Source organism: Urocampus carinirostris, chromosome 5 (genome assembly GCF_059441175.1).
Source record: "Urocampus carinirostris isolate Australia breed hairy pipefish chromosome 5, RoL_Ucar_1.0, whole genome shotgun sequence".
NCBI lineage: Eukaryota > Metazoa > Chordata > Actinopteri > Syngnathiformes > Syngnathidae > Urocampus > Urocampus carinirostris.
The window spans coordinates 10,645,473-10,669,225 of NC_142353.1; the positions used below are offsets into that span (position 1 = coordinate 10,645,473).

The 23,753-nt window shown below is 42.1% G+C and overlaps 1 protein-coding gene across 1 annotated transcript in view; it reads left to right on the top strand.

The window, feature by feature from the left end:
- antxr2a (ANTXR cell adhesion molecule 2a) overlaps nucleotides 1-23,753 on the top strand; it is a 109,185-nt gene that overhangs the window by 41,208 nt on the left and 44,224 nt on the right. The window contains exons 11-13 of the mRNA XM_088335679.1: nucleotides 9,684-9,762; nucleotides 12,386-12,481; nucleotides 23,106-23,156. Of these exons, the coding sequence (XP_088191805.1) occupies nucleotides 9,684-9,762; nucleotides 12,386-12,481; nucleotides 23,106-23,156 (226 nt within the window). The remainder of the gene's footprint in view (nucleotides 1-9,683; nucleotides 9,763-12,385; nucleotides 12,482-23,105; nucleotides 23,157-23,753) is intronic.

The window sequence follows — 23,753 nt, forward strand, 5'->3', positions numbered from 1 at the left end:
TCAGCTAATAGCATATCGGCGTTTTCATGATGCCAACCAAGAGCAGACCAGCATCTTTCATGAAACCAACCAATAGCTTACAGGTTTCTTGAAGATGTAACTCATCATAAGCACCAACATCGCAAAGTTTGACTTTTGTACATTTTGGGAATGCTGAATAAGTTGTAGTTTACGTGGGGAAAATGCTGTAAGAGGGGCCTAAACACATCTTATTCCACTGTGTAAGGTGAAAATATTGTAAGGGACATGTGATGCTATAGACCAGGGTTTGAGAACCTTTTTGAAAGAGCAAAATATTTTTATTTTTCTCTTTTAGAGAGCCTTACCATGTATTTAAGGACAAATATCAGCAAAACTGACAAACCAGGTCTACAAATAAAATCTAACTTACCGTATTTTCCGCACTATATGGCGCACCATGTTATAAGGCGCACCTTCAATGAATGATATATTTTAAAACTTATGCCATACATAAGACGCACCCCATTATAAGGCGCTATAAGTGCATGCTGGTTTAAGATCAGGTAATTGTGCAATTTTGTAATTGTAATCCTGTGCAGTCCTTCGAGACATTTTTGGGATTAAGGGCTATTTACGGTAAATAAATGTGACGACTTGACTACAGTATAGAATGTAGTTACTTCATGCAACCTCTAGATGTTGCCACGCTCAAGGGAATGTCAACAAAATATTCAAAAAGGTCAAACTTTATTAACAAACAAGCTTTCCACAACTCCATTCACTCCCAAAATAAATAAACAGCCGTTTTATTATTTTCTCTGAGGTAAAGCATTTTCGTGACACATCTTTGACATCTTTGAACAACATCGACATATCATTTTATTTTTTGTCCATTTAGTCAACACGCAAAGAAAAAAACGTCTGATACTGTTATTTTAAATGAAACGTTAGTGCAATCGCAATAAAGTGACACTCGTAATGTGCAAAAACAACGAGTGCAAAGCAATAACATAATAACTGTAAAATGTAAAACGTAAACACACAAAAGAAAAACAAAGATCACTCTATAAGCTCCTCATCGACGAATCCCTCGAATTCTTCTTCTGCTGTGTTCGAATTGACCATATCTCAGTGAATGGGCCATCCAACACGTCCGGTGTTTTTGTGCCAGCGCTGTTGCCTTCATACGTATAGTTATCGTACTGACACTTCTGCTTGCCGCTCTTTGTTGAACAACCCACTGTTCAAGTGTCTCCTCTAACTCTGGCCATCTTGCTTTATTGCCACGGAAACTTTGTTGAGTTTTCCTTACTTGGCGGAGCTTATCTTCATCCTTTCTCCACTTCCGTACCATCGATTCATTTAAGTTTAACTCTCTCGCTGCCGCTCTATTGCCGTGTTGTGCTGCGTGACTGATCGCTTTGAGTTTAAACTCGGCGTTGTACGCGTGTCTCTTAACAGGAGCCATTTTCTTATACAAATGCACGTATGAAAGAGAATCTCGCTCTCTCTCTCTCTCTCTCGCTCTCTCTCTCTCTCAAACGTGACATTCTGAATAATTCTGCGTTTGTTTAAGGTAAATTGTGCTTTACATCTTCACCAGTCATAACCCTGGATTCAGACAAATACTGTATTTGTTGAATATGAATTAAGCAGTTTAATGGGGTAGCCATTTTGCCACTTAGTAAACAAATACAACACGAGCCCCGAGGCGTGTTCAGGAGAGTGATCAGACATGTAGTCTCTTGATAATCGCTTGCCGCGCACTGCTGAACGTTTTGTAATCGCTCACTGTGATTGCCTTACTGATCCAAAATGGCCGACGACAGTACAATGGATTTCGTTCTACAGCTTGCTTTGAGCGAGTTGGCTGATATGAGCGACAGTTCGCATATTGACACAGTTAAGGTTATCCTAAACGCAGTGGAAGGGTCATACCTGTCTTTCATTGTTCACAAACATTACCAGGCAATGTAAGACGATATATTACATCGCCAACAGCACTCGTCAGGGTGAGATCCTCCATCTTCTGCACTGTCGACGCCATGTTGGAAATCAAAGTAAGCGGTCTTTCTCCCGTGATTACTCGGGCACGCGAGCGCTCAATAATCACTGGCCGTTCAGAAGCTAGCGATAGCTCGCGATAGCAATCACTCACTCTCCTGAACACGCCTCTGGCAACTACCAATCGTTTAATATTTCCCAGTATGCACAGCGCGAAAAATGGAGTCGGCGGCTGTTTCTCGTAGTTGCGAGACCTTGCGAATTTAATATTGAGCCATATATAAGGCGCACTGTGCTATAAGGCGCATGGTCAGCTTTTGAAAAAAAACAAGACTTTTAGGTGCGTCTTATAGTGCGGAAACTACGGTAAATATAAATTGGTTCTTAAATCCGTCTCCCTCCCGCAATTGTTTAAGATCGTTGAGGCTCATTTTCACCTACATTTCTTTCATAGATAATGGTTTCAAAACAAGATGAGAGCAAAGTTATTTTATAAAAATGTGACAAAATGCTACAAACAAGGATACTGAAATATTTACCTTCGGTTTAGACATCGATGGGTTGAGAGAATTGCGCTGTGTCCATTGGTCCCCCTACCACTCACCCAAACAAATTGCTCTGTATGCTTGGCTGGTGTTTTTGGGTGTTTGTTCTGTGGGTTTTCGTCATAAAGTGTCTCAACGGATAATAAAGATTGTTTAATAAGCTTCTATATAAAGGATTCCGTACAGCAAAAACAGGGCCTGTTGGTGTGAAACCTTGACTGTAAACTAGTTGGGAGTATGCTCTTTATATACTTGTACTCCATTGTATCAGTGCTATGTCAGCTGTGTGCGCACTAGACTAAAATTAGCGTTTCTCAGAAGTTAAACTCTAAATTTGTATGAGTATAAGTTTATCTCAAAGTCAACTCGTCACATTTATTTGTATAGCCCTTAATCACAAGATGTCTCCAAGGACTGCACAGTTTACACTATCTCCTGATCTTAAACTCCGTTTTTCTCCCACATTCCAAAAACATGCATTTCAGGTTAACTGGCCAGTCCAAATTGTCCCTAGGTGTGAATTAGTGAGTTGTATGTCTTTCCAGTTTCCTGCAATTGGCTGGCGATTGGTTCATGGTGTCCCCTGCCAACTGCCTGAAGATGGCTGGGATGGGCTCCAGCACCCCCGCGACCCTGAGGATAAGCGGTGCAGATAATGGATGGATATATGTATTTTATTTGTTTCAATGTTATTTCATCATATGCATGTATATTGCACATGCAAAGCACTCACTTTATACTATTTTGTTATTTGAATTAGAATAGGTTTCCATCACTTGCTATAAGGCAATTTCACTTTGCGATCCCCACCTCAAAACAAATTAATGTGGTATCCTGGGGTCTACAAATATCGCAAGTTGAGCAATATTGTGTTTTTATAGGTCAGTGGAAAGGTTTGACATTTTCAGCTGTAACTCGCAAAGGAGTTTCTGGGCGTGGTGGAATTGGAGGGTAGTAGGCGAGCCGCTGATCAGCGTTTCTCGCATGGGAGCCCTCCTGCCTGATTAATAACCTGCCTGCCGTTATCACCCGTTCAGCTTAAATTGGCTAAATGAGCTTCTGCTGTCAGGTCCAAGTTGGGCAGCTCGCGTTTGCTTAGCACGCCACAAAGGGACGGATGCTGTCTACAAACTGGAATATGCTGCGGATAAGGCTGTGTCCTCAGCTTTTTTTTTCTCTCTTTCAAATGTACTCTTTTTGGCCCGCAACAAAACAGGACGTATAGATAACAATATCAAAACCGCAAGTGCAAATAAAACTGAGATTTTATTTTATTTTGTAGTGAAATATCCTACAAATTGCGTCTTTCTCCCAAATTGATGATGATGAAAGTAGGGATTCACTATTATGATTTTTTCATACTATTACCTAAAACCATAAAACCATTACCTTGGAGAGCAAATACCAATAACAAATACTTTTTATGTTACGTATTTGTTTGACATATTGCAGGCAGGTCGGGCAGCCGTCAATCTTAAAGAAAGAGCTGCTTAATTAAATGACATTTAAGCACAAGCATAAGCAGTTGTGCGTCTAAAAAAACAACATTTTATAAACAGAAAATTCACCAATTTAAATAAAGTTCAGAATCCCGTACAATCACAGCCATGCAGCTGATTATGGCCGAGCCCTTCAGTGCCTCATGCCCATTATGAAGCGATAGAGAGAAGAAACGACCAAGTTGTGATACCACTTTCATACAAAATCGAAATATACAGTGCAGTGTGTCCCATATGCTTTTGTGAGACCTTGGTGGGTTGACAGTCTAGGCCCTAGACTCTAGGGGGGTCAGGGTAAGAAAATACGGTGTGTTTTTATAAGAAATAGGCATTTTTTTCACAAAATAATTGTAAATTGTCCTGTGTAAACAGAAAAAAATAAAGCTACATGCTAGCACAGTACACTAGACCAAACCCCAGAAATTACATTGGATTCTTTTTGATATTGAATTAAATAAAGTTCAGCATCCCTCGGATGGGTCTGGCCTTGATGCGGCGAGGGGGCTTGCGTGTTCCAGTGACCCTGGAGAGCGATACCGTCGGGAGCTTGCTCCTGGTAGGGTCACCCATGGCGGGCCGGTCTCCGGGGTAGGTTCCAGACAAACAAAGACCCCAGCGTGTCGGTACGCTGTGAGGTGGCAGCCCCACCAACCGACTATCCTGCGGAGGGCTAACAACTCACCCAGGAGAAACCCCCTTTGTTACGAAACTGACCAGAGAAAGAAGCCGGACTGACCAACACGGTAACGGACCCCAGCCTGCCCCCGACCAACGAGTACGGATCGACCTTCGTCGTAAGACCCGTGTCGCCACCTGGAATGTCCAGACACTCCTTCGCCCCGGAGCTGCCACCCTGCTGTCCCGAGAGCTCTGTCGCTATAACATCACCCTGGCAGGGCTCTGTGAAGTACGATGGCAAGGCAATGGTGAAACAACAGCTGGCAACCATTGCTACATCTGGAGTGGCCCTGAGAGTCGGACCGGCCTTTACGGTGTGGCTCTCGCCATTCCAAAAGCCCTCCGGAGGTCCCTCATCAGCTGGACACCAATAAGCGACAGACTACTGTCTGCTCGCTTCCTCCACCATCACGGCAAGATGACAGTGATCGTCGCCTACGCCCCCACCGATGTCTCTGATGAGGATGCGAAGGACGCGTTCTTTGACCAACTCCACCAGGCTGTCGACCAAGCCCCACCACACGACGTCACCATCATCCTCACTGATGCCAACGCCACTCTATCCAGCAATGATCGGTCCCCCGGTTTACCTGTCGGCACCACCTTCGTTGACAGCACAACAAACGACAATGGCAACCGCCTCCTCCTCCTCTGCCTCCAAAACAACCTTTGTGTTGCTGACACCTGGTTTCCACGGAAATGCATCCATCATTGGACGTGGTACAGCCCAGATGGCAGAACCAGGAAGGCATTGGACCACATCCTGATATAACGACGCTGGAAGTCGTTTGTAACCAACTGCCGGGTGTTCAGAGGAGCACAGCTTGGCAACACAGACCATCGTCTGCTGGTGGCCCAGCTCAAGCTAAAGCTCCGAGCCAACCAGCACAAGACTCTGCCTCGCCCCGACTCCTCCCGACTCAGCGACCCCAACATCGCCAGAGACTTCAGTTGCTCCATCCGCCGCACTCTCGATGCCCTGGCTCCTGACAAGCTGACAGACTGGGCGGCCTTCAAGGAAAGTGTCCTCCAGTTTGCTCACAATGTCCTCGGACGCCCGCGATCCTCCCCGAGAAAGCCCTGGATATCAGAGAGGATACTAAACATCATAGACCAGCGGTGTGAGGCCCGGCTCCGAGGCGACCTCACGGAGTATCGGAGACTGAACCGCCTGCGCAATGTGGCCATTGCTGAAGATAGGGAGAGGTTTTGGCAGGCAGAAGCCCAACAGCTTGAGTCCGCGGCCAACAACAACAACATGAGCCGCGTATTCAGTCTACTACGCCAAGCCCGTAGCGGCCCACACATAAAGACAGCCCTGGTAAAAGACTCAGACGGCAACCTCATCATGACAGAAGCCAACTGTCTCGCGCGCTGGAAGGAGCACTTTAGCCTCCTCTTGCAGCACAGCACCATCCCGGCTGATCCCACCCTCCTAGTGGCTGCAAACACAGCACCTCCTAGCGACGCCTGCTGCACAGACCCTGTAACACCCGAGGAAGTGAGAGCTGCTCTGAAGAAGCTGAACACAAAGAAAGCCCCCGGCATCTGTGCCATTACCGGCGAGATGCTCAAGGCCGGCAGTGATGGCATGGTGGAGTGGCTAACCTGCCTATTCAACCAGGTGTGGGAATCGGAGCAACTGCCCACCGACTGGACCAGAGGAGTCATCATGCCCTTCTGGAAATGCAAGGGTGACAGGCTTGTCTGTGGAAATCACAGAGGTATAACCTTACTCTCCATCCCGGGCAAGGTCTTTACCAGGATCTTGCTCAGCCGTGCCCTTCCAGCAATCAGAAGCTGCCGCCGTCCCCAGCAGGCTGGCTTTATGCCCAACCGCTCCACAACAGACCACATCTCTGCCGTCCGTTTGCTGATAGAGAAGACCCGTGAATTCCGTAAAGATCGCCATCTATATATCGGATTCATTGATCTGAAGGCCGCCTTTGACACCGTCTGCCACTCTTCACTGTGGAACATCCTCCAAGCTCTCGGAGCACCACCCAAGATCATAGCCCTGTTCAAGCTACTCTACAGCATTGCAGAGAGCTGTGTCCGTATCAACGGCATTGACTCCGACTGGTTTACTATCTCCAGCGGCGTTCGTCAAGGCTGCGTGGCTGCTCCCGACCTTTTTAATTGCATCATCGACCATCTGATGTTCAGGGTCAGTGAGCGCATCCCCGGAGTGTCTTTCGGCAACTACCACCTGACTGACCTGGAGTATGCTGACGACACCATCATGCTCAGCACTTCCTACAGCCAGCTGAGAGACGCTCTGGGCATTTACAGCGAAGAGGCAGCGCGGCTTGGCCTCCAAGTGAGTTGGACGAAAACCAAGTTCATGTATGTCGGTGATGGACCAGATCCACCTCCCATCCAAATTGGTAGCGACATCGTAGAGCCTGTCAAGAGCTTTGTGAATCTGGGGTCCATGGTGACACACAATGGGGACCTAAAACCAGAGATTCTCCGCAGAAGAGCCCTGGCAGCATCTGCTCTGCAGTCTCTCTGGAAACCACTGTGGCGGCACCAGACCAGCGCACGCAAGACGAAGCTCCGCATTTACAACCTCGCCGTACTCTCTATCCTGCTTTATGGCTCAGAAACATGGCCCCTGAACGACACCCTGGCCATAAGAATCGACGGTTTTGATAGCAGGGCTCTCAGAACCATCGAGAACATCAGGTGGCCCCAGCGAGTCTCCAATAAAGAGCTCAGAGCCCGAACGTGCCAGCCCAGAGCATCTTCCTTGGTCGCACAACGCCGCACCCGCTGGTTTGGCCATGTCCTTCGTCTACCACCAGACCATCCGACACGAGCCATTCTCCAGTTTGACTCAAAGGCAGCAGGCTGGAGACGACCACGAGGGAAACCCCGCACTCGATGGCTCGACGTCGTTGCAGGCGACCTCCAACAACACGGAGTTGCTGTTGAGGATGCAGAACAGCTGGCACAAGACCGCCAGCATTGGAAAAACCTGGTTCATCTGGTCGGCTCAACGCACAGGGACGGGACCCCCCGACCTTCGCTGGAGCAATAATCAATCAATCAATCCCGTACAATAACAGCATGCAACCAATTATGGCCGAACTCTTCAGTGCCTCATGCACATTATGAAGAGATGGAGAGGACAAACGACCAAGTTGTGATACCAATTATATAAAAAAAATCTAAATGTACAGTGCAGTGTGTCCCATAGAATTTTGTGAGACCTCGGTGGGTTGACAGTCTATGGGGGTCGGGAGTATAAAATATGGTGTGTTTTTATTAAGAATATGCATTTTTTTCACAAAATAATTGTAAATTGTCCTGTTGTGTAAACAGAAAAAAAGCTACATGCTAGCATGATACACTAGACCAAACCCCAGGAAGTACAATGGGTTCTTTTTCCGGGCTGGGGGTTGCAATTAAAGCTCTAATGATGAACGGCACTGCAATCTCCATATGTCTATTAGGGCCCTGTCCAATTACCAACGCTTTAATGAGAATTCCGCATCGCTAGAATACGCCTCAAATGCTGACATGAAGGCAGAGGGGCGAGGAGGTGAGCCATATGATGATGCAGACCCTAGGACAAGGTGGACCCCAGGAAAATACATTAGAGTCTGTAGTTTTGAGAACTAGACACTTTACAGGCCCCAAACTAGCATATTTGTTAAATAGTACCAGCAAAACTTTAGTGTCAACATCTACAGTGAAGACGCAACTCAGAGATGCTGTCTTTTAAGGCAGTTTGGCAAAGAAAACGCCGTATCACTCGGACGAGGCAGGCCCTAGGACAAGGCGGGCCCTCGGACGAGGCAGACCCTGTGACAAGGCGGGCCCTATAACGAGGCAGATTCAAGGAAGAGGCAGGCCCTCAGCCAACCCGTTTCCGGCTCGCTTGTCACTCGGGATACTAAGAGAATACTAAGTGAATACTAAGGAGTCTGGGTCTCTTTGCTTTAGGATTTGGCCCGAGGCGGCCAATCCTCCCTTGGATCCTGCCAGATGAGCAAGCAGACCCCCCCCCCCATCAATATTCCTTGGCACCTTGGCCCTTATTTACCCAATAAATATTTAAGCGACATGTGGCATCCCGGCTTCACCCCCGCTACAGATTCTCAAAGTACTTAGTTTTATTTTGTTCAACTTGTTGATGTGTCCCCTCTGGCATCTTGTAGCTTTAGAAAACAATACATATTTCTAAAAAAAAAATTGGAATGTTCAATAACTATTTTTTTTCTTACTGAAATCTTACTAAAATCCTATGTTTGGAGACTGAGTAATAACTGAAACATTTTTTTTGACTGCATGCTTACTGCACTGAATAAATGATAAGTCTCAATTAAACCTTTTTTACATACTGATACCCGCTAAAGTCATGCCTCTGGAGACCAATACCAATCCATCCATCATCCTCATTAGGGTAGCCGGGGGTGCTGAAGCCATCTTCCGGCAGTGGGCAAGTAGTGTCAGCTGAATGGCCAAAAGTGACTTATCAGCTTCTTTCTTTTTTTTAATGTAAATAAATGTAAATGGATTTATTTAGCACTTTTCAAGTCAATGAAGACCCCAAAGCACTTTACAATGTGATTCACACTTTTCCCTTTTACACACTAACTAACCAATAGCAGCGTCATGCAAGGCAACTACCTGCAATAGGGGGCATTAGGGATTCAGTGTCTTGCTCAAGGACACTTCGACATATAACACGGAGCTAGGAAACCTCTTCATCCCAAGACAAGCCCTCTACCTCATGAGCTCATGCTGCCCGATAACTGTGATATCATTTTTTGTTCATATTGATTTGATAACTATCGGTCCAATTATTCTCCTGCATCCTTAGTAAAACATGTTTTCCAATTCTTTCTGCTCCAACCCTCACTTTGGCCTCTTCGAAAAATAAATTCATCTTCAGAATTTATTATTTTTCACTTCAAGCATTAAGACTGATTTGGGGATTTTTATTGAGGAATAGACTTAAAACAATCTGACATTTGTTTGTTTCTAGGACCATGGATGTGCTCATCAGTTTGAACAATGGCAAGTCCTTTATTTCCAGTGCCTACACCATCACAGCCTCTACTTGTGTGAGTAATTTTTCATGTTTTACTCATTGCAAAAAGGAAAAAAAAACATTGTATTGATCACTGATTTGTAAATCATTTAGTTCCATTTAAATATTTCATTTGATCAAAATAATGATTCTACTTTTCAATTTTTATTAGTTATTTTATTGTTATTATCACATTTAATTTCATTATTTGTATTTATAAATTTTAATTATTTTGATTTTGATTTATTTTAGGAATTAATTTTTGTAAAAAAAAAAATATAAAACAATACATGAAATATATGTTAGGAAAATGTTGTTATATATTTTTGCTTGTTTTACATTTTTAGTCAATTTCATTTTTTCCCATTAGTTGTTATCTATTTTGAGCAAATCAAATTTATTTGTAAAGCACTTTTTCAGGCAAAAAATTGCCACTCAAAGTGTTTTGTATAAACATTCCTGACAACTTAAAACACCTCATACACATACACACAATGATTAAAATACAATAAAAACAAAATCAGGAGCGACAGAGCTAAAATATGATTATGGAAAGACACAGACTAGCCATGTGAGAAATGGTACCTGAGGAAGGCTTATCTTCGCTGATAGGGATGGTAGCCGATGGCCTCAGAATTTCAGAATTCCTACCAGTGTGGGCTGCCCCCAAATGAGAAAACACTGAATTAAAACAATAAAAATAAAAACAACTGCAAAAAAAAAAAAGTAAAGTACTCTATAGTAAAAGATGAGAAGATAACAGATCAAAAATAAAAATGATCAATTAGAGGCCATATCAAAGAGGGGAATTTGAGCCTCCTCTTAAAAATAGCAACAGTGAAGAAAAATAAGTATTTTAGTCCGCCCATTAGAAGTCCACCTGCACTCCATGTATCATCCTAAATCAGATGCACTTGTTTGAGGTTGTTAGCTGCAAAAAGACACCTGTCTACCCCATACAATCAGTAAGACTATAACTTGTAACATGGCGACCAAAGAGCTGTCCAAAGACACCAGAGACAAAATTGTACACCTCCACAAGGCTGGACATGGCCAGGCAGCTTGGCGAAAAAAGGTCCACTGTTGGAGCAATCATTAGAAAATGAAGGAAGCTAAACATGACAGTCAGTCTAAATGGGAGTGGAGCCCCATGCAATAATTCTAAGAAAGGTGAGGAATCAGCCCAGAACTACACGACAGGAGTTAGTCAATGACCTGAAAAGAGCTGGGACCACCGTTTCCAAGGTTACTGGAAGTAATACACTAAAATGTCATTATTTGAAATCATGGATGCGTGCACTGCATTTAAGAGAGGATGACTGGGGCTTTGTATTGTGAGATTTTGGGGAACAACCTCCTTCCCTTAGTCAGAGCATTGAAGATGAGTCGTGGCTGGGTCTTGCAACACGACAACGACCTGAAGAACACAGCCAGGAAAATCAAGGAGTGGCTCCGTAAGAAGCATATCAAGTTTCTAGCATGGTCCAGCCAGTCTCCAGACCTGAAGTCAATTGAAAATCTTTGAAGAGAGCTCAAACTTTGTTTCTCAGTGACAGCACAGAAACCTGACTGATCAAGAGAAGATCTGTGTGGAGCGGTGGGCAAAGATCCCTCCTGCAGTGTGTGCAAACCTGGTGAAAAACTACAAGAAATGTTTGACCTCTGTAATAGCAAACAAAGGCTACTGTACAAAATATTAACGTTCGTTTTCTCAGGTGTTTAAATACTTATTTGCAGCTGTATCACACAAATAAATCGTTAAAAAATCATGCATTGTGATTTCTGGATTTTTCTTTTTAGTTTATCTCTCTCACGGTGGGCATGTAGTACGATGAAAATTTCAGACCCCTCCATGATTTCTAAGTGGGAGAAATCACAAAATACCAGGGTGTTCAAATACTCATTTTCTCCACAGTATCTATATATTCGTCTTTATTATCACTGATATAAATTTTGTGAAACAATTTATGCAACAAGATTAGACTTGACACTCATGGGTAAATATGTAAAAATTACTTTATTGAGAAAAAAAGTAAGAAATCTGTAGGTGTAGATAGTCAAGACATTTTTACAACATAGTGCTTTAAGACCAGCCCAAGATAAAATAGTGCAATTATAAAGAATAGTGCACCGTAAAAATAGTGCAATGAATGAAAGGAGTATACATCCATCCATCCATCCATCATCTGCACCGCTTATCCTCAGTAGGGTCGCGGGGGTGCTCGAGCCCATCCCAGCTATCTTTGGGCAGTGGACAGGGGACACCCTCAACTGATCGCCAGCCAGTCGCAAGGCACACAGAGACAGCCAACTCACTCGCTCACTCACACCTAGGTATATATATATATATATATATATATATATATATATATATATATATATATATATATATATATATATATATATATATATTACACTTGTGGGAAAATAAAAATTCACTTGAAAATTCATCCATCCGTTATCTGCACCGCTTATCCTCAGTCGGGTCGCGGGGTTTCTTGAAACAAAACTAAACTTCTCATGTTGTTTAAATATAATCTTTGACTTCTAAGATATTATTAGCAGTAAATGAGTTAAGCAACAGTACAATAATATAAATCCCTGTGCAGTTGATCTTTTCTTACATCTTAAACAGACAATCTGCCATTTTTTTGCAGTCCAACGGATTGGTGGTGGCCGTCGTCATCCTGGTTCTCCTGGCTCTGCTAGCTCTAGCCCTCATGTGGTGGTTCTGGCCTCTCTGTTGCACTGTGGTGAGTCATGTGTAAATACATCCATATGGCTTTGAGTCAGTCAAACAATTAAAAAGCAGGTGCTCGGTTTAACAAAAAAAAATTAGGGATGCACCAAATTTTCAGCACACACACTCTCACATGCCAATAGCAGCATCAGCCATGCTTATCGGGGGCATTAGGGATTCAGTGTCTTGCCCAAGGACACTCCGACAAATAACATGGAGGAGCCGGGAAAGGAACCTGTGACTTCTTGGTCCAAAGATGAGCGCTTTACCTCCTGAGCTACTGCTGCCCCAAAAAGAAGCATTGTTGGCTTCAGCCAAAATGAAAAATAGAAATAAAAATCGGCTTCCAAAAGAACATCGTTGTGACGACATAATATTTAAAATGTTTCTGTGACTTTTGCTAACATTCACATGCTAACACTATAGATCTAACTTGCAAGCCCCTAAGGGTTAAACTTACCTTGAGATGACATCATTACCGACTAAGAGTATATGACTGTCACAAATTAACAACTATAGATCGACAAATAAATACACAGAATTGCAGTTAAACCTGCTATGGTGGCTTGTCAATATGTAAGCGTCACTGCTCCTACTGGTTGCACCCAAGAGGACAGCTCTATTTAGAAAACCGGCTCACTGTTGGGCTCACTTAGAAGAGAGGTCTCCTTCAGCTCCCAAACGCTCCTCAGCTTTATTGTTCTTTTAAAGATATTTTATCAATAATAATAAAATATTATGCACCATCATATTTTATAATTAGAAATTTCATATATTTTGCAGGGTATCCCTACAAAAACACATATATATTAAAATATTCACGGATCTACAAAAAATATAGTAAAATACTAAACAATTTTAGTTTTTTACACACTGAACAGATTTAAACAACAGAAAATCCCTGAAAATACAAAACAATAAAAGAACAATTGAAAAACTATCTTCATTAATAATGGTAAAATGCAAAGAAATTACCTAATTACAATTGTCTTTGAGACTCTATGTGGTTAAGGGCTATACAAATAAACATGACTTGACTTGACTTATTTAGAAATCGGTTCAAGGTCTACGGATCCCTTAACCGCATAGATCATCGGGGCACCAATGAGGACGCAACTCTGGACAGCTTTCTCCACTGTTGACGTTTCCTGGCCTGTTTTTGGGTCGCGGCAAAGATGGCACCAGTCCATTCCTTAATGTTGTCTGCCAGGTTCATTTTCAATCTTCCTCTCCTCCTGTCCACTTGCACTGTGCCCTTGAGAATTATCTTGGCCAGTCCTGATTATTTTGTGATGGGACCATACTACTGTAGTTTCCATCCCCGCACAGTTGACAACAATTATTCGTAGGGTCCACTGTGCCCTCTGATGGTGTTGCGCACTGTTTTGTTTGTCACATGGGCTAAGTAGCTCATACCTAGAAGTTTCCTGTAGCATCGCATCTCCATGGCCGCATCTCTTTTCCAGTTTTGCTGTGAGAGACCATTTTTCGTACGCGTAGAAGAAGATGGAAGTAGATCCTGTGAAAAACATGCAAAAAGTATAAAATAATTAAAACAAACTGTCTCTAATATTGAAAGATTGCACTCTGCTTCAAAGCAATCAATATCATTAAAATGAGTCAAAATTTGCCTAATTTTCCTGCTTTTTATACATACAATACTTTCTTTTTTTTGTCTTCCGTATTGAAGTCAAATATTTTCCAAAACATCTATAGAGCCCTTTCTGTGTTTGTAAACAAGTGTGACGTAGCCAAGCTGTGCGTGAACTGTTGAACCAGAACGGGAGAATTTGTGTCAGTTTATAGTAGCCCATTGATTAAAAAAGATCTCAGATCATAGATAGGATCAGCTCAAAATAGCAAGAAGTATGTGCTAGCAGCAAGATAGCGACTTTATTTTAGTCATCAAAGTCAACAACAAAAAAAACCCTTCTTTTGTGTGGTGCTGGATTCTCTTTGAAGGTCCTGAAAAAAATTAAATGCTACATTAAAAGTGCTTGAATTTGGCCATAAAAAGTCGTATGAACCCTGAAGAAAATGATTTAGCGAGCGGCTGGCTAGCTGCACGCTAGCATCGGGCTCCTTGAACTGAGCCAAGTCCCCGTGTTGATTAAAATACCACGGCCACAAATTGTAGCTCTAGCTTGTGAGAGTTGTTAGCCTAGCTGTAGCGCAGCTGTAGGCTGGAGCTGCCGTCTTGCTCTCGCATTCTCTCACGACGGAAACAAAAACTCTCTTTTATACCAATCAACTAATGAATCAAAAATAAATGAAAGGACAAATTGGAACATATAATATATGTACCCGCTAGGGTATTCATATGGTATGGGAAACACTGCTGTTAGCCAAGTTAGTATCTCGTCCTTGGAGCAGAACACTCTTTCCCGGTGAGCTCATCCGACATTTTTTTCAGCCGTCCCATTAAAGTCTATGTTTCCACGCCGACGGCCATCACTCCAATGAATATGACTTGAACGGAGACTAGAAATGCAGACTCTTTTTCTTTCTGTTTTTGTGATGGAACGACAGGATTATCCGAAATACTTACGAGGACATTGCAGAGTCGTTCGTAAATCCGACAAAAAGCGCCACCAATCTCCTCGCTTATTATTAATCATGGCGATCCCCAGGTAGCGGCGTGATGCCGGTGGCTCGCAAATAAAAGATTTTGTTGGCAATCTGTCGGTGTGGTCCGCGCTTCCTGTTTGAGCTTCTTTGTGTGCTGTCGCTAGGCAACGGCAGCAGCCAGCCGGACAGGATCCAGGCCACAGAGGCCATTTTGTTTCTCTTTTCACGCTTCCGTGCAATTATTGTCTTGCATTTATGCCAATCATCTCACGGAATCAATCCGTTTGGCTTGCAAAAGATGAACACGGAAAAAAGACGGATTGCAATTTTTTTTATTTTGTTTAATATATAATTTATAAATAGTTGTTTTACTTGACCACAATGTTGAGGAGTACATGTTGAAGACTTACATTTTTCAGGCAATAAGACTAGTTGGGCGCTCACTACTAATATCAACAAGTTCTATAATTTAAATTTTGGTAAAAAAAGAATGATCTTTTTTTTCAAAAGACAAAAAAATGGAAAAAAGACTGAAGCACTGATTTTTCCAGTAATCAAATACAAAATGAAATACTACAGAAACATGAGTGATAAACAAAATACATGACTTCAATTTTAATCTATATATTTTTAAAATAATTATAAATTTAATTTGAAATAATCAATTAATAATTTGATATCATATTTTTTATTATTTGAAGTTAGGGTGCGGCGTTTGAGGTGCCCTCATATAATTAAAAGTTGAAAATGTTCTCTATTAACCCCTTAACGTTCCTGTAAAATTTGCGTAAATTTCCAATCCAAGACGCAACCAAAGTAAATTGAATGCTGTTTTTCAACCTTTAGGAAAATATTTTGCAATTAAAATCTTGCAGATGAGTGTAGCATGGGTATCTTAGTTGGGAAACAGGTGAGACAAAAGCTTGAAGCCTTACCTAGTACCTTGTCAAATTTGATCTCAAACTGAAAAACTAAGCATTGTATCTTACACATTTTCCTATGGGTTGGTTTAGGCGTTTCCAAAAGTGGCCGTATGGAAACAACCCGTTTTCGACCACTTGCAGATGTGTATTTTACTTTGGCCATTTTTTTAGACATTGTTTAAGAGTTGTAAACATTTGAATTATATTTCCGCGTCTCTTTCACTTGCTGCGTAAAAAATGATTCACTAGTTGTATTACGCACGCTTTTTTGATTAGGTATTTTTAATGTCATTTTAACGAAATACAATTACATTTGTTGGGTATCCTAATTATGTAACACTGTTACATGTAATCTGTTACTACCAAAGCCTGGATGCAAAAGGCAGATCAAAAGGGTTTGGAAATCAAGAACAGCAACATGATTGGCTGTTTATGACAATGATCTAAACGATGCAATATAATCAAATTAACGAACAACAGCGAACAATTATAGTCAAAAAAATGAACTGGCAACTTATGCAATCATTGCATGTGTCCAATATTAAAAACTGAATAAGATTATCAGCGAGGGACGTTGTGCACTGGGAGTCTATGGTTTCAGTACTGTTATTATATAGGTTTGATTATTTATTCAACTGTCATTTCTGTGGTTATTTTACTGAACGATTTGACTCGTCTGTTTCAATCAAAAATGGGAATTGTCTCATCTTTAGCCCAAAAGTTTCAGACTCTAACTCATTTCAGAAGCGTTGACTCCCGTGAATGTCACGAGCGCCTTCATTGTTCTCTTTGAGAGCGGCTTGTACTTTGTCAACTGGCGGCCCTCGGGCCCTTTGGAAAACACTCGCAGCCACTTTAGAAAAATCCACAGCAGATTAGCAGCGACGGGACCTAGGGAGGGCGCAGATGGCGCTCTTTTTCCCCAGGTCCCGGAATTTTTATTTTTTGCCCCAGCCGGCAATGCAAAGCCCCTTCACCAGCGACATCACCTGGCGCTAAAGAACCTGCGGGGCCGGCCGGCGTCCGGCGTGAGACGGAAGCATATTTTGGAGCGGCAACAAAGGCATTCAAATGTAAACCCCCTTCGGCATGTCTGGCCGGCGCGGTGTTTGTCCTGGTGCGGGGAGCTGCTGTCGCTTCGCACCCGGGGAACGCCGCACAAGAGGAGGGCCATGTGTGCCTTGTTAATATTTAAACCTCCCCGGCCCCCCGTTCTTTAAAACCCCCGCCAGGCTGCCGGGCTGCGCTGGGTCGGGGCCCGTGCCGCCAATCCTGGCCGGGCTCCTAGCCAGCCCGAGGGTCATCATCATCCTTTTCTTTTGTTTGTGCTTGACTTGGGAAACGGACGGCAAAACGGGACCAGAATCAAAGGCGAGGTCCACTCGGGTCAGAATCGGATGAGTTGATAACCAGCATTGCGAATAGTTTACCAAAGCTAATTTCGAGGAATGCATGGCAATTTTCAGGTTCATGTTTCTCCGAGATAACAGCCGAATGTGATGTTACCGTTACCGGTCAAATAGATGCACGGGTGAGACCGGATAATGCAACGCTTTTGCATTCAATCAACTGACATTACTAAAAATAGATTCAAAGCTTTTGATTTCTTCTTTGGATTACGTTTTCGTTTTCTACACAAGTAGTAGAAACATCTCTTCACTATCCTTTTGAGAAACTGTGGGAGCCACTTAATTCTACGCATCTTCAATCAGCCAACACATGCCTGTTAGAAATATTAGAACCATTTAAGTGTCATGATTGCTGATTCGGGGCACATGCGACTGCCCCATTGGCGCCACCAGCCCTGAGCGCTGATTGGTTCAAAGACTCTTTTTAAACCCCCGGCTTCCAAGAGGAAGCTGTCAAAACGTTTGCGAACCTATGCTCCTAGCTAGGCAAGCTCCATACCTTCCGACATTTTCCTGCCCGGTTTTCTCCTGCCTGATACCTGTTGCCGACCTCTTTTCTGGACTCGTGACTGCCCTTGCTCCTCTGTCCCGGCCATCGACCTGTTTTCCCGCTGCCTACGCCTACCCTCGCTTGACACGGAAGTGCCACTTCCGCGTTCCTGCCATCAGCTACCCATGACTGACGATCATCAGATCGTGGAAGCAAGCACTGCTCTCTTTCTCAATAAAACTGAGTAAAAGGAACGCTATTGGGTCCTGTCTCTGTTTCTGGCTTGTGACATTAAGTTCCTCATGAGAATACATTTTAATTTTCAATGCTACCACACCCTGGCCGTGTTTCCTCTCTGCCTCTTGATAATGTGTGTGAGGCACTAGAGAGACCTTATAACAAGTCACTTTAGCCACACCACTATTTAATCAGCCATATATATTAAACAATTTAAATTCATCACCAGATTATATTTTTAGATTCTACAGAAGTAGTAGCACAACGTGGTCGTGTTTCCTCTTTACTTCCTTGTAACGTTAAGGAGGCACCAGTGAGACCTAATATTGCAATTCTATAACATTCAATCAAGCAAGTCATTTGCTTCCACACTATAACCTTTAATCAGCTGACAGTACTTGAAGCATTTAAGTTCCACATTATATTATATTTTGATTTTCATCAGAATTAGTATAACAACATGGTCGTGTCTCTCCACTAGTCAAGTCAAGTCATGTTTATTTGTAGAGCCCTTAATCACAAAGAGTCTCAAAGGGCTGCACAGACCACAGATTATTGCAAACTACAGACTATTATTACACCATCCCCTGATCTAAAACCTGCAAGAGGGCAAATATTACACAGATATTGTCAACATAAAATATAGGTTATTCATATGCTATAGAATAGCAGTGTGTTTTAAGTTTCGATTTAAACATTTCCACTGAGGTTGCAGATCGAATCTCAGGGGGAAGAGCAACCACAGCACCGGGGCCCGAATGGAGAACGCTCTCAAACCTGCGGATCTCTTTTTGGCTCTTGGGATCACTAGTAGACCAGCGTTTTCAGAGCGAAGGCTCCGGACCGGAACATAGGGGGAAATTATATCTGAAGGATATGAGGGAGCAAGTCCATGCATGATTTTGTATACTACCGACAGAACTTTGAAATCACATCTTGACCTAACAGGAAGCCAATGCGGGTTAGCTAAAATCGGGGTAATGCGATCAAACTTTCTTGTCTTAGTTAAAAGCCTTGCTGCAGCATTTTTTACCAGCTGAAGGCTCTTGATTTTGGACTTCAGGGGACCGGAGAGCCATATCAATTAGAATAAAAATGTTTCAGTTTGTTCACTTTGAGTCTCTGTAGTTAATAGATAGATAGATAGATAGATAGATACTTTGTTCATCCCCGAAGGGAAATTAACATTGGTTGCAATTTGTCCCACTCGGTTTCAGACATAATACAGTGGAATTAGACTCTCGGTCTCTTTAAAGAAAAACGTTGCAATTTGATTACTTAGACTGTCATTTATAATCTTCCTTGTTCTTTGTAGCACTTATCTTCGGTTGCACTGATCTCCAACGTGGTGCCTGCGGGCACCAGGTGGCCCCCTGAGAGCCTGATCAGCCCACGTACTGCTTCTGAATATATATAATGGGTCATTGTGATTTTCTAGGAAACTTGATTTCTAACTGGCGTGATGTTCAGTTAGTGGTTGATTGAGCCTATTTGAACCTCTAATAATTACAACATAGTAATAACATAGTAAAAGCAAGGCAGTCACATTTTAGAAACACAAACTGGTAGCGTTTTTCACTAATCAGTGACTAAAAAGTCGCTCAACGCTTCCAAAAGGTTTCTGCACTACACAGTACAGTGACATCTAGTGGTCTAATATTACACAGTGTCCCTTTAAGAAAAAAATCCAACAACAAAAGACAACTGAGGGCAAGCAGGTGCTCCTGTAACAATAGGCTAGCAGCTTTGAGCACAACATATGAGTGCTAGCTAGCAGGGTGTGTTATAGCACACACCAGGCTCTTTTTTTCAAGCAGTTTGTTTCATTTGATCTCCACTAATTTATTTTTCATCTATTTTTTTATTTATTGTAGCTACTAAAAAGGAGTGATGTATTTTTTCTTAGCCTGATCTAGATTTAGGCTCAATGTGAATGCACCAATGCGAACTATTCCTATATCTTACGAAACAATTTTCCATCAAATTGGTGTTTACCGTCTTTCCGTGGTCTATTTTTTAACCTTTTATCACATCTGTCCAGCAAGTGTGAGCAGCGAAATTGTCCGCTCGTTTTGATCCCACAATATGTCCGTAAAATCTGCTTATGCGGAAGCTAATCCTGCTAGCGTACGTTAGCGGTGGGAACGACGCCGGCTAGCGTATGGAGAGGTCGAACGATTTGCCGAGCGGCGTGTCCGACAGGAATTAATTAAGCCTAATTGATGACTTTCCTCCATTATGCTAACGAGCGCGCCCTTTTTTAACGCGATGCCACAAACAGATGTTTGTTGGGATTATTTTACCGATAATTCTTTTTCAAGCAAAAGTGAGTTCGATGTCAATGTTTCTCAATTTTCCCAATTGAGTTGCTCTCTTTTTCTCCGTCCTGGTTGTTTTTTCTTCCATTAATATTTTTCTCCTTTCCTAATTGAGCTGTTCGTTTTATTTTCTCCTACTCTGTAATTTAGCTTTTCTCCATTCTTTTTTTCTTCTACATAATTGAAATCTTCTTACCTATTTTTATTTTCTCCTTCCTAAACGATCTCTTCTTTTCTTTTTTCTACTTCCTTAGTGAGCTATTCTCCCCTTTTCCTTCTTCCTCCTAATTTAGTTCATCTTTTTTCTGATTGACCTTGTCTCATTTTGGATCTTTCCTGCTTCATTTCTCCTTCCTGGTTTAGCCTTTCTTCCTTATTTTTTTTCTCCTCTCCTGATTTAACTGTTCTTCATTGTCTTTTTCTCCTTCTTCCTAACCAAGCTCTTTTTCTCATTTTTCCCTACTTCCCGATTGAGTTTTTCTTCTTTTATCTAAATCAGGGGTGTCAAATTCATTTTAACTCGGGGGCCACACGATAGAACAAACATTCTGTCGGGGGCCGGACTAGTGGATTAAAGAGAAAGAAAAAGAGAGATAAAGAAATAAGAGAAAGAGGGAGGGAAAAGGAGAGAGGGCGGGAAAAGGAAAAAAAAGAGAGAGAGAGGGAGAGAGCGTGAGAAACAAAAGAGATAAAAAGTCTTGAGAGAGGGGAAAAAGAAAGGGAGAGGAAGAAAGAAATCCAAAGAGAAAATGAAAGACAGAAGGAGCGAAAAGAGAAAAGAAAGTGTGAAGGGTAGGGAGAGAGAAAGAGAAAAGAGAGAAAAGGAAAAAAGGAAGTTAGAGCAAAACAAGTTAGAAAGACACCGAGAGAGAAAAAAACAAAGAGCAACAAAGGAAGAGAAAAAAAGAGACACAGAGAGTGAAAGAGACAGAGACAGAGAGTGGGAGTAAAGGGGTGGAAAAGAGAGAGAGAGAGAGAGAGAGAGAGACAGAAAGAAAGATATACAAGTACGGTGTCTTTGTTCGAGGCACCTGGCTTTGGCAACATCAAGTGGACATATTTCAACCTGCAGCTTGTTTTTCTCTTGTGCTTCTCTGAGTGTTGTCTCGCGGGCCGGATTCAATCCCTTAGCGGGCCTGATCTGGCCCGCGGGCCGCCACTTTGACACCTGTGATCTAAATGATCTCTTCTTCCTTGTCGTTCTTCTCCTTCCTTATTCAGCTTCTCTAACTTAACCGATTCCTTTTAATTGAGGTTTTCTTCCTTCTCTTTTTTGTTTTCTGATTAATTGTGCCCTTCTTTCTATTTGATGTCCTCCTTCCTAATATAGATCTTCTTCATTTCCTTCCCTTCCTTTTAGTTGAACTCTTCTTATTTTCTTCTTCCTTCTGATAGAGCTCTTTTTTTTCTCCTTTTAATTTAGCTTTTCTTCCTTTTACTCTTTGTCTCAATTTTAAATTCAGCCCTTCCCCCTTTCCCCCTTCTTTCCCAATTAAGAACATTTTAATTCTTTTTTCCTATATTCCTAGTTGAGCTTTTTTCCTTATCTTTATTTTTTCCTTACTCCCAATTGAGCTCCTCTCCCCAAATTAGCTCTTCTTTATAAATTAGCTCCTCTTCCTTGTCTTTTTTCTCCTTCCCAATCTGAACTTAACTTCCCTCCTCCCTGTAATTGGGGTCTTCTTCCTAGTCCTTTTTCTTTCTTCTTCTTTTTATTCTCTTTATTGAGCTCTTCTTCCTTCTTTTTTATCCTTCCAAATTGACCTCATCTCCCTCCTCCCTTTCCCTGTAATTGAGCTCTTCTTCCTTGAAGTTTTTCCCATTTCTTGAAATTAAGCTTTTTCCTTATACCTCTTGTCCTCCTTCCTAATTGAGGCATTCTTTCTTCTCTTTTTACCCTTCCTAATTGACCTCTCCTCTTTTTTTTTTTTTTTTGACCCATTGTCCTAATCTACCTCTTAGCCTTCTCTTTTTCTCATCCTCTTTAACCACACTTAACCTTCTTCTCCTTGTTTTCCTCCTGCTTGTCTTCTTTCTGTTTAGCCTCGATCTTTTCTTCCCATCTCCATTTTTGTCCTTGGTTTTTTTTCTTGTCCTCTTTGTCCTCCATTCTTATATTTCTTCAAATCTTCCTATTTTTTTCATCTTCTACTGTCATTCTTATTCCTGCAGTTTACCCCTTTTTGTCCTTTTCTCGTCTTTTCCTTTTCGAATCTTCAAACATTCTTTTCCTTGACCTTTCATCCCCTTTTTATTCTTTTTCACCTCTTCCTTTAACTCATTCCCAGACTCTTTGTCTTCCTCCACTTTCCAAATCAATCTCTTTTTTCCTCTTTTTCTTTTTTCCCCCTTGTCTTCTTCCTCCTCTCGGTCTCCCATCTTATTGGAGGTAATTAACTCGTCAGGACTTTGGTGCGCTCGGGTGCGTTTAACGTCGTCCAATTAATTTAAGACTCCCCCGCTCCCTGTCAACAAGTTGACTATTCATATTTCGGGGGGGTTGAGGTCATTTTTTTTCATGGTGCAAAGCAGGAACGCTAATCAGAGTTAGCGTGTTGCTAGGTGGGGCTGTGAGGGGGGCCTTTTCTTTTGGACTCATCGGCCTGTCAGCCGTCAAGCTCTCGTCATGGCTTTGTTGGACATCTCATGACTGACTTCTGCTGACATTTTTTTTCTCGTCCTGTTTATCCAGGTCATCAAAGACCCCTCGCCACCGCCGCCCCCTTCAAGACCTCCACCACCCGTGAGTCTGCTTTCAATGTTTTGCACTTTTGGATAAGGATCAAAATTTGAGTTTTAATACAAATCAGGTGTTGTTCCATGGTGTTGTTAAAATAAGGTTGCAAAAAAGGTACACAGTAAAATAACCAGTGTTTATTAAACACTTGTAGACACCGATTATGTTCACTTAGGTACAGCGGTTCATAAGAGGGCTTGAAATCTTTGAAAATGCTTGAATTTTATTTTTGTGTTTTGAGGGGTTGAAAAGTGCTTGAATTTCGGGTGAAGTGCTTGTAGATGCTTTAAACTGTTTTCATGTTTCTCGGCAGTTTGGCACAATGGACCACCCATTTAATGAAGAAAAAAACATTTCTGCTTAAAAAAGAAAGATATAGTTTTTTTTCAAAGGCGAGGAAGGCCAGAACCGTGTACTGGGAAAAAAGGGCTTGTATGCATCGTAAACCTCAAAGTTAGAATTTTGAACATACGTTTTTAGGAATCAAAATACCGTAAATTCCGGACTATACGCCCCTACTTTTTTCCTAAATTTTCAACCCTGCGTCTTATTCAGAGATGCAGCCAATCTATATAATTTTTAACGGCCAATCTATGTAAATTT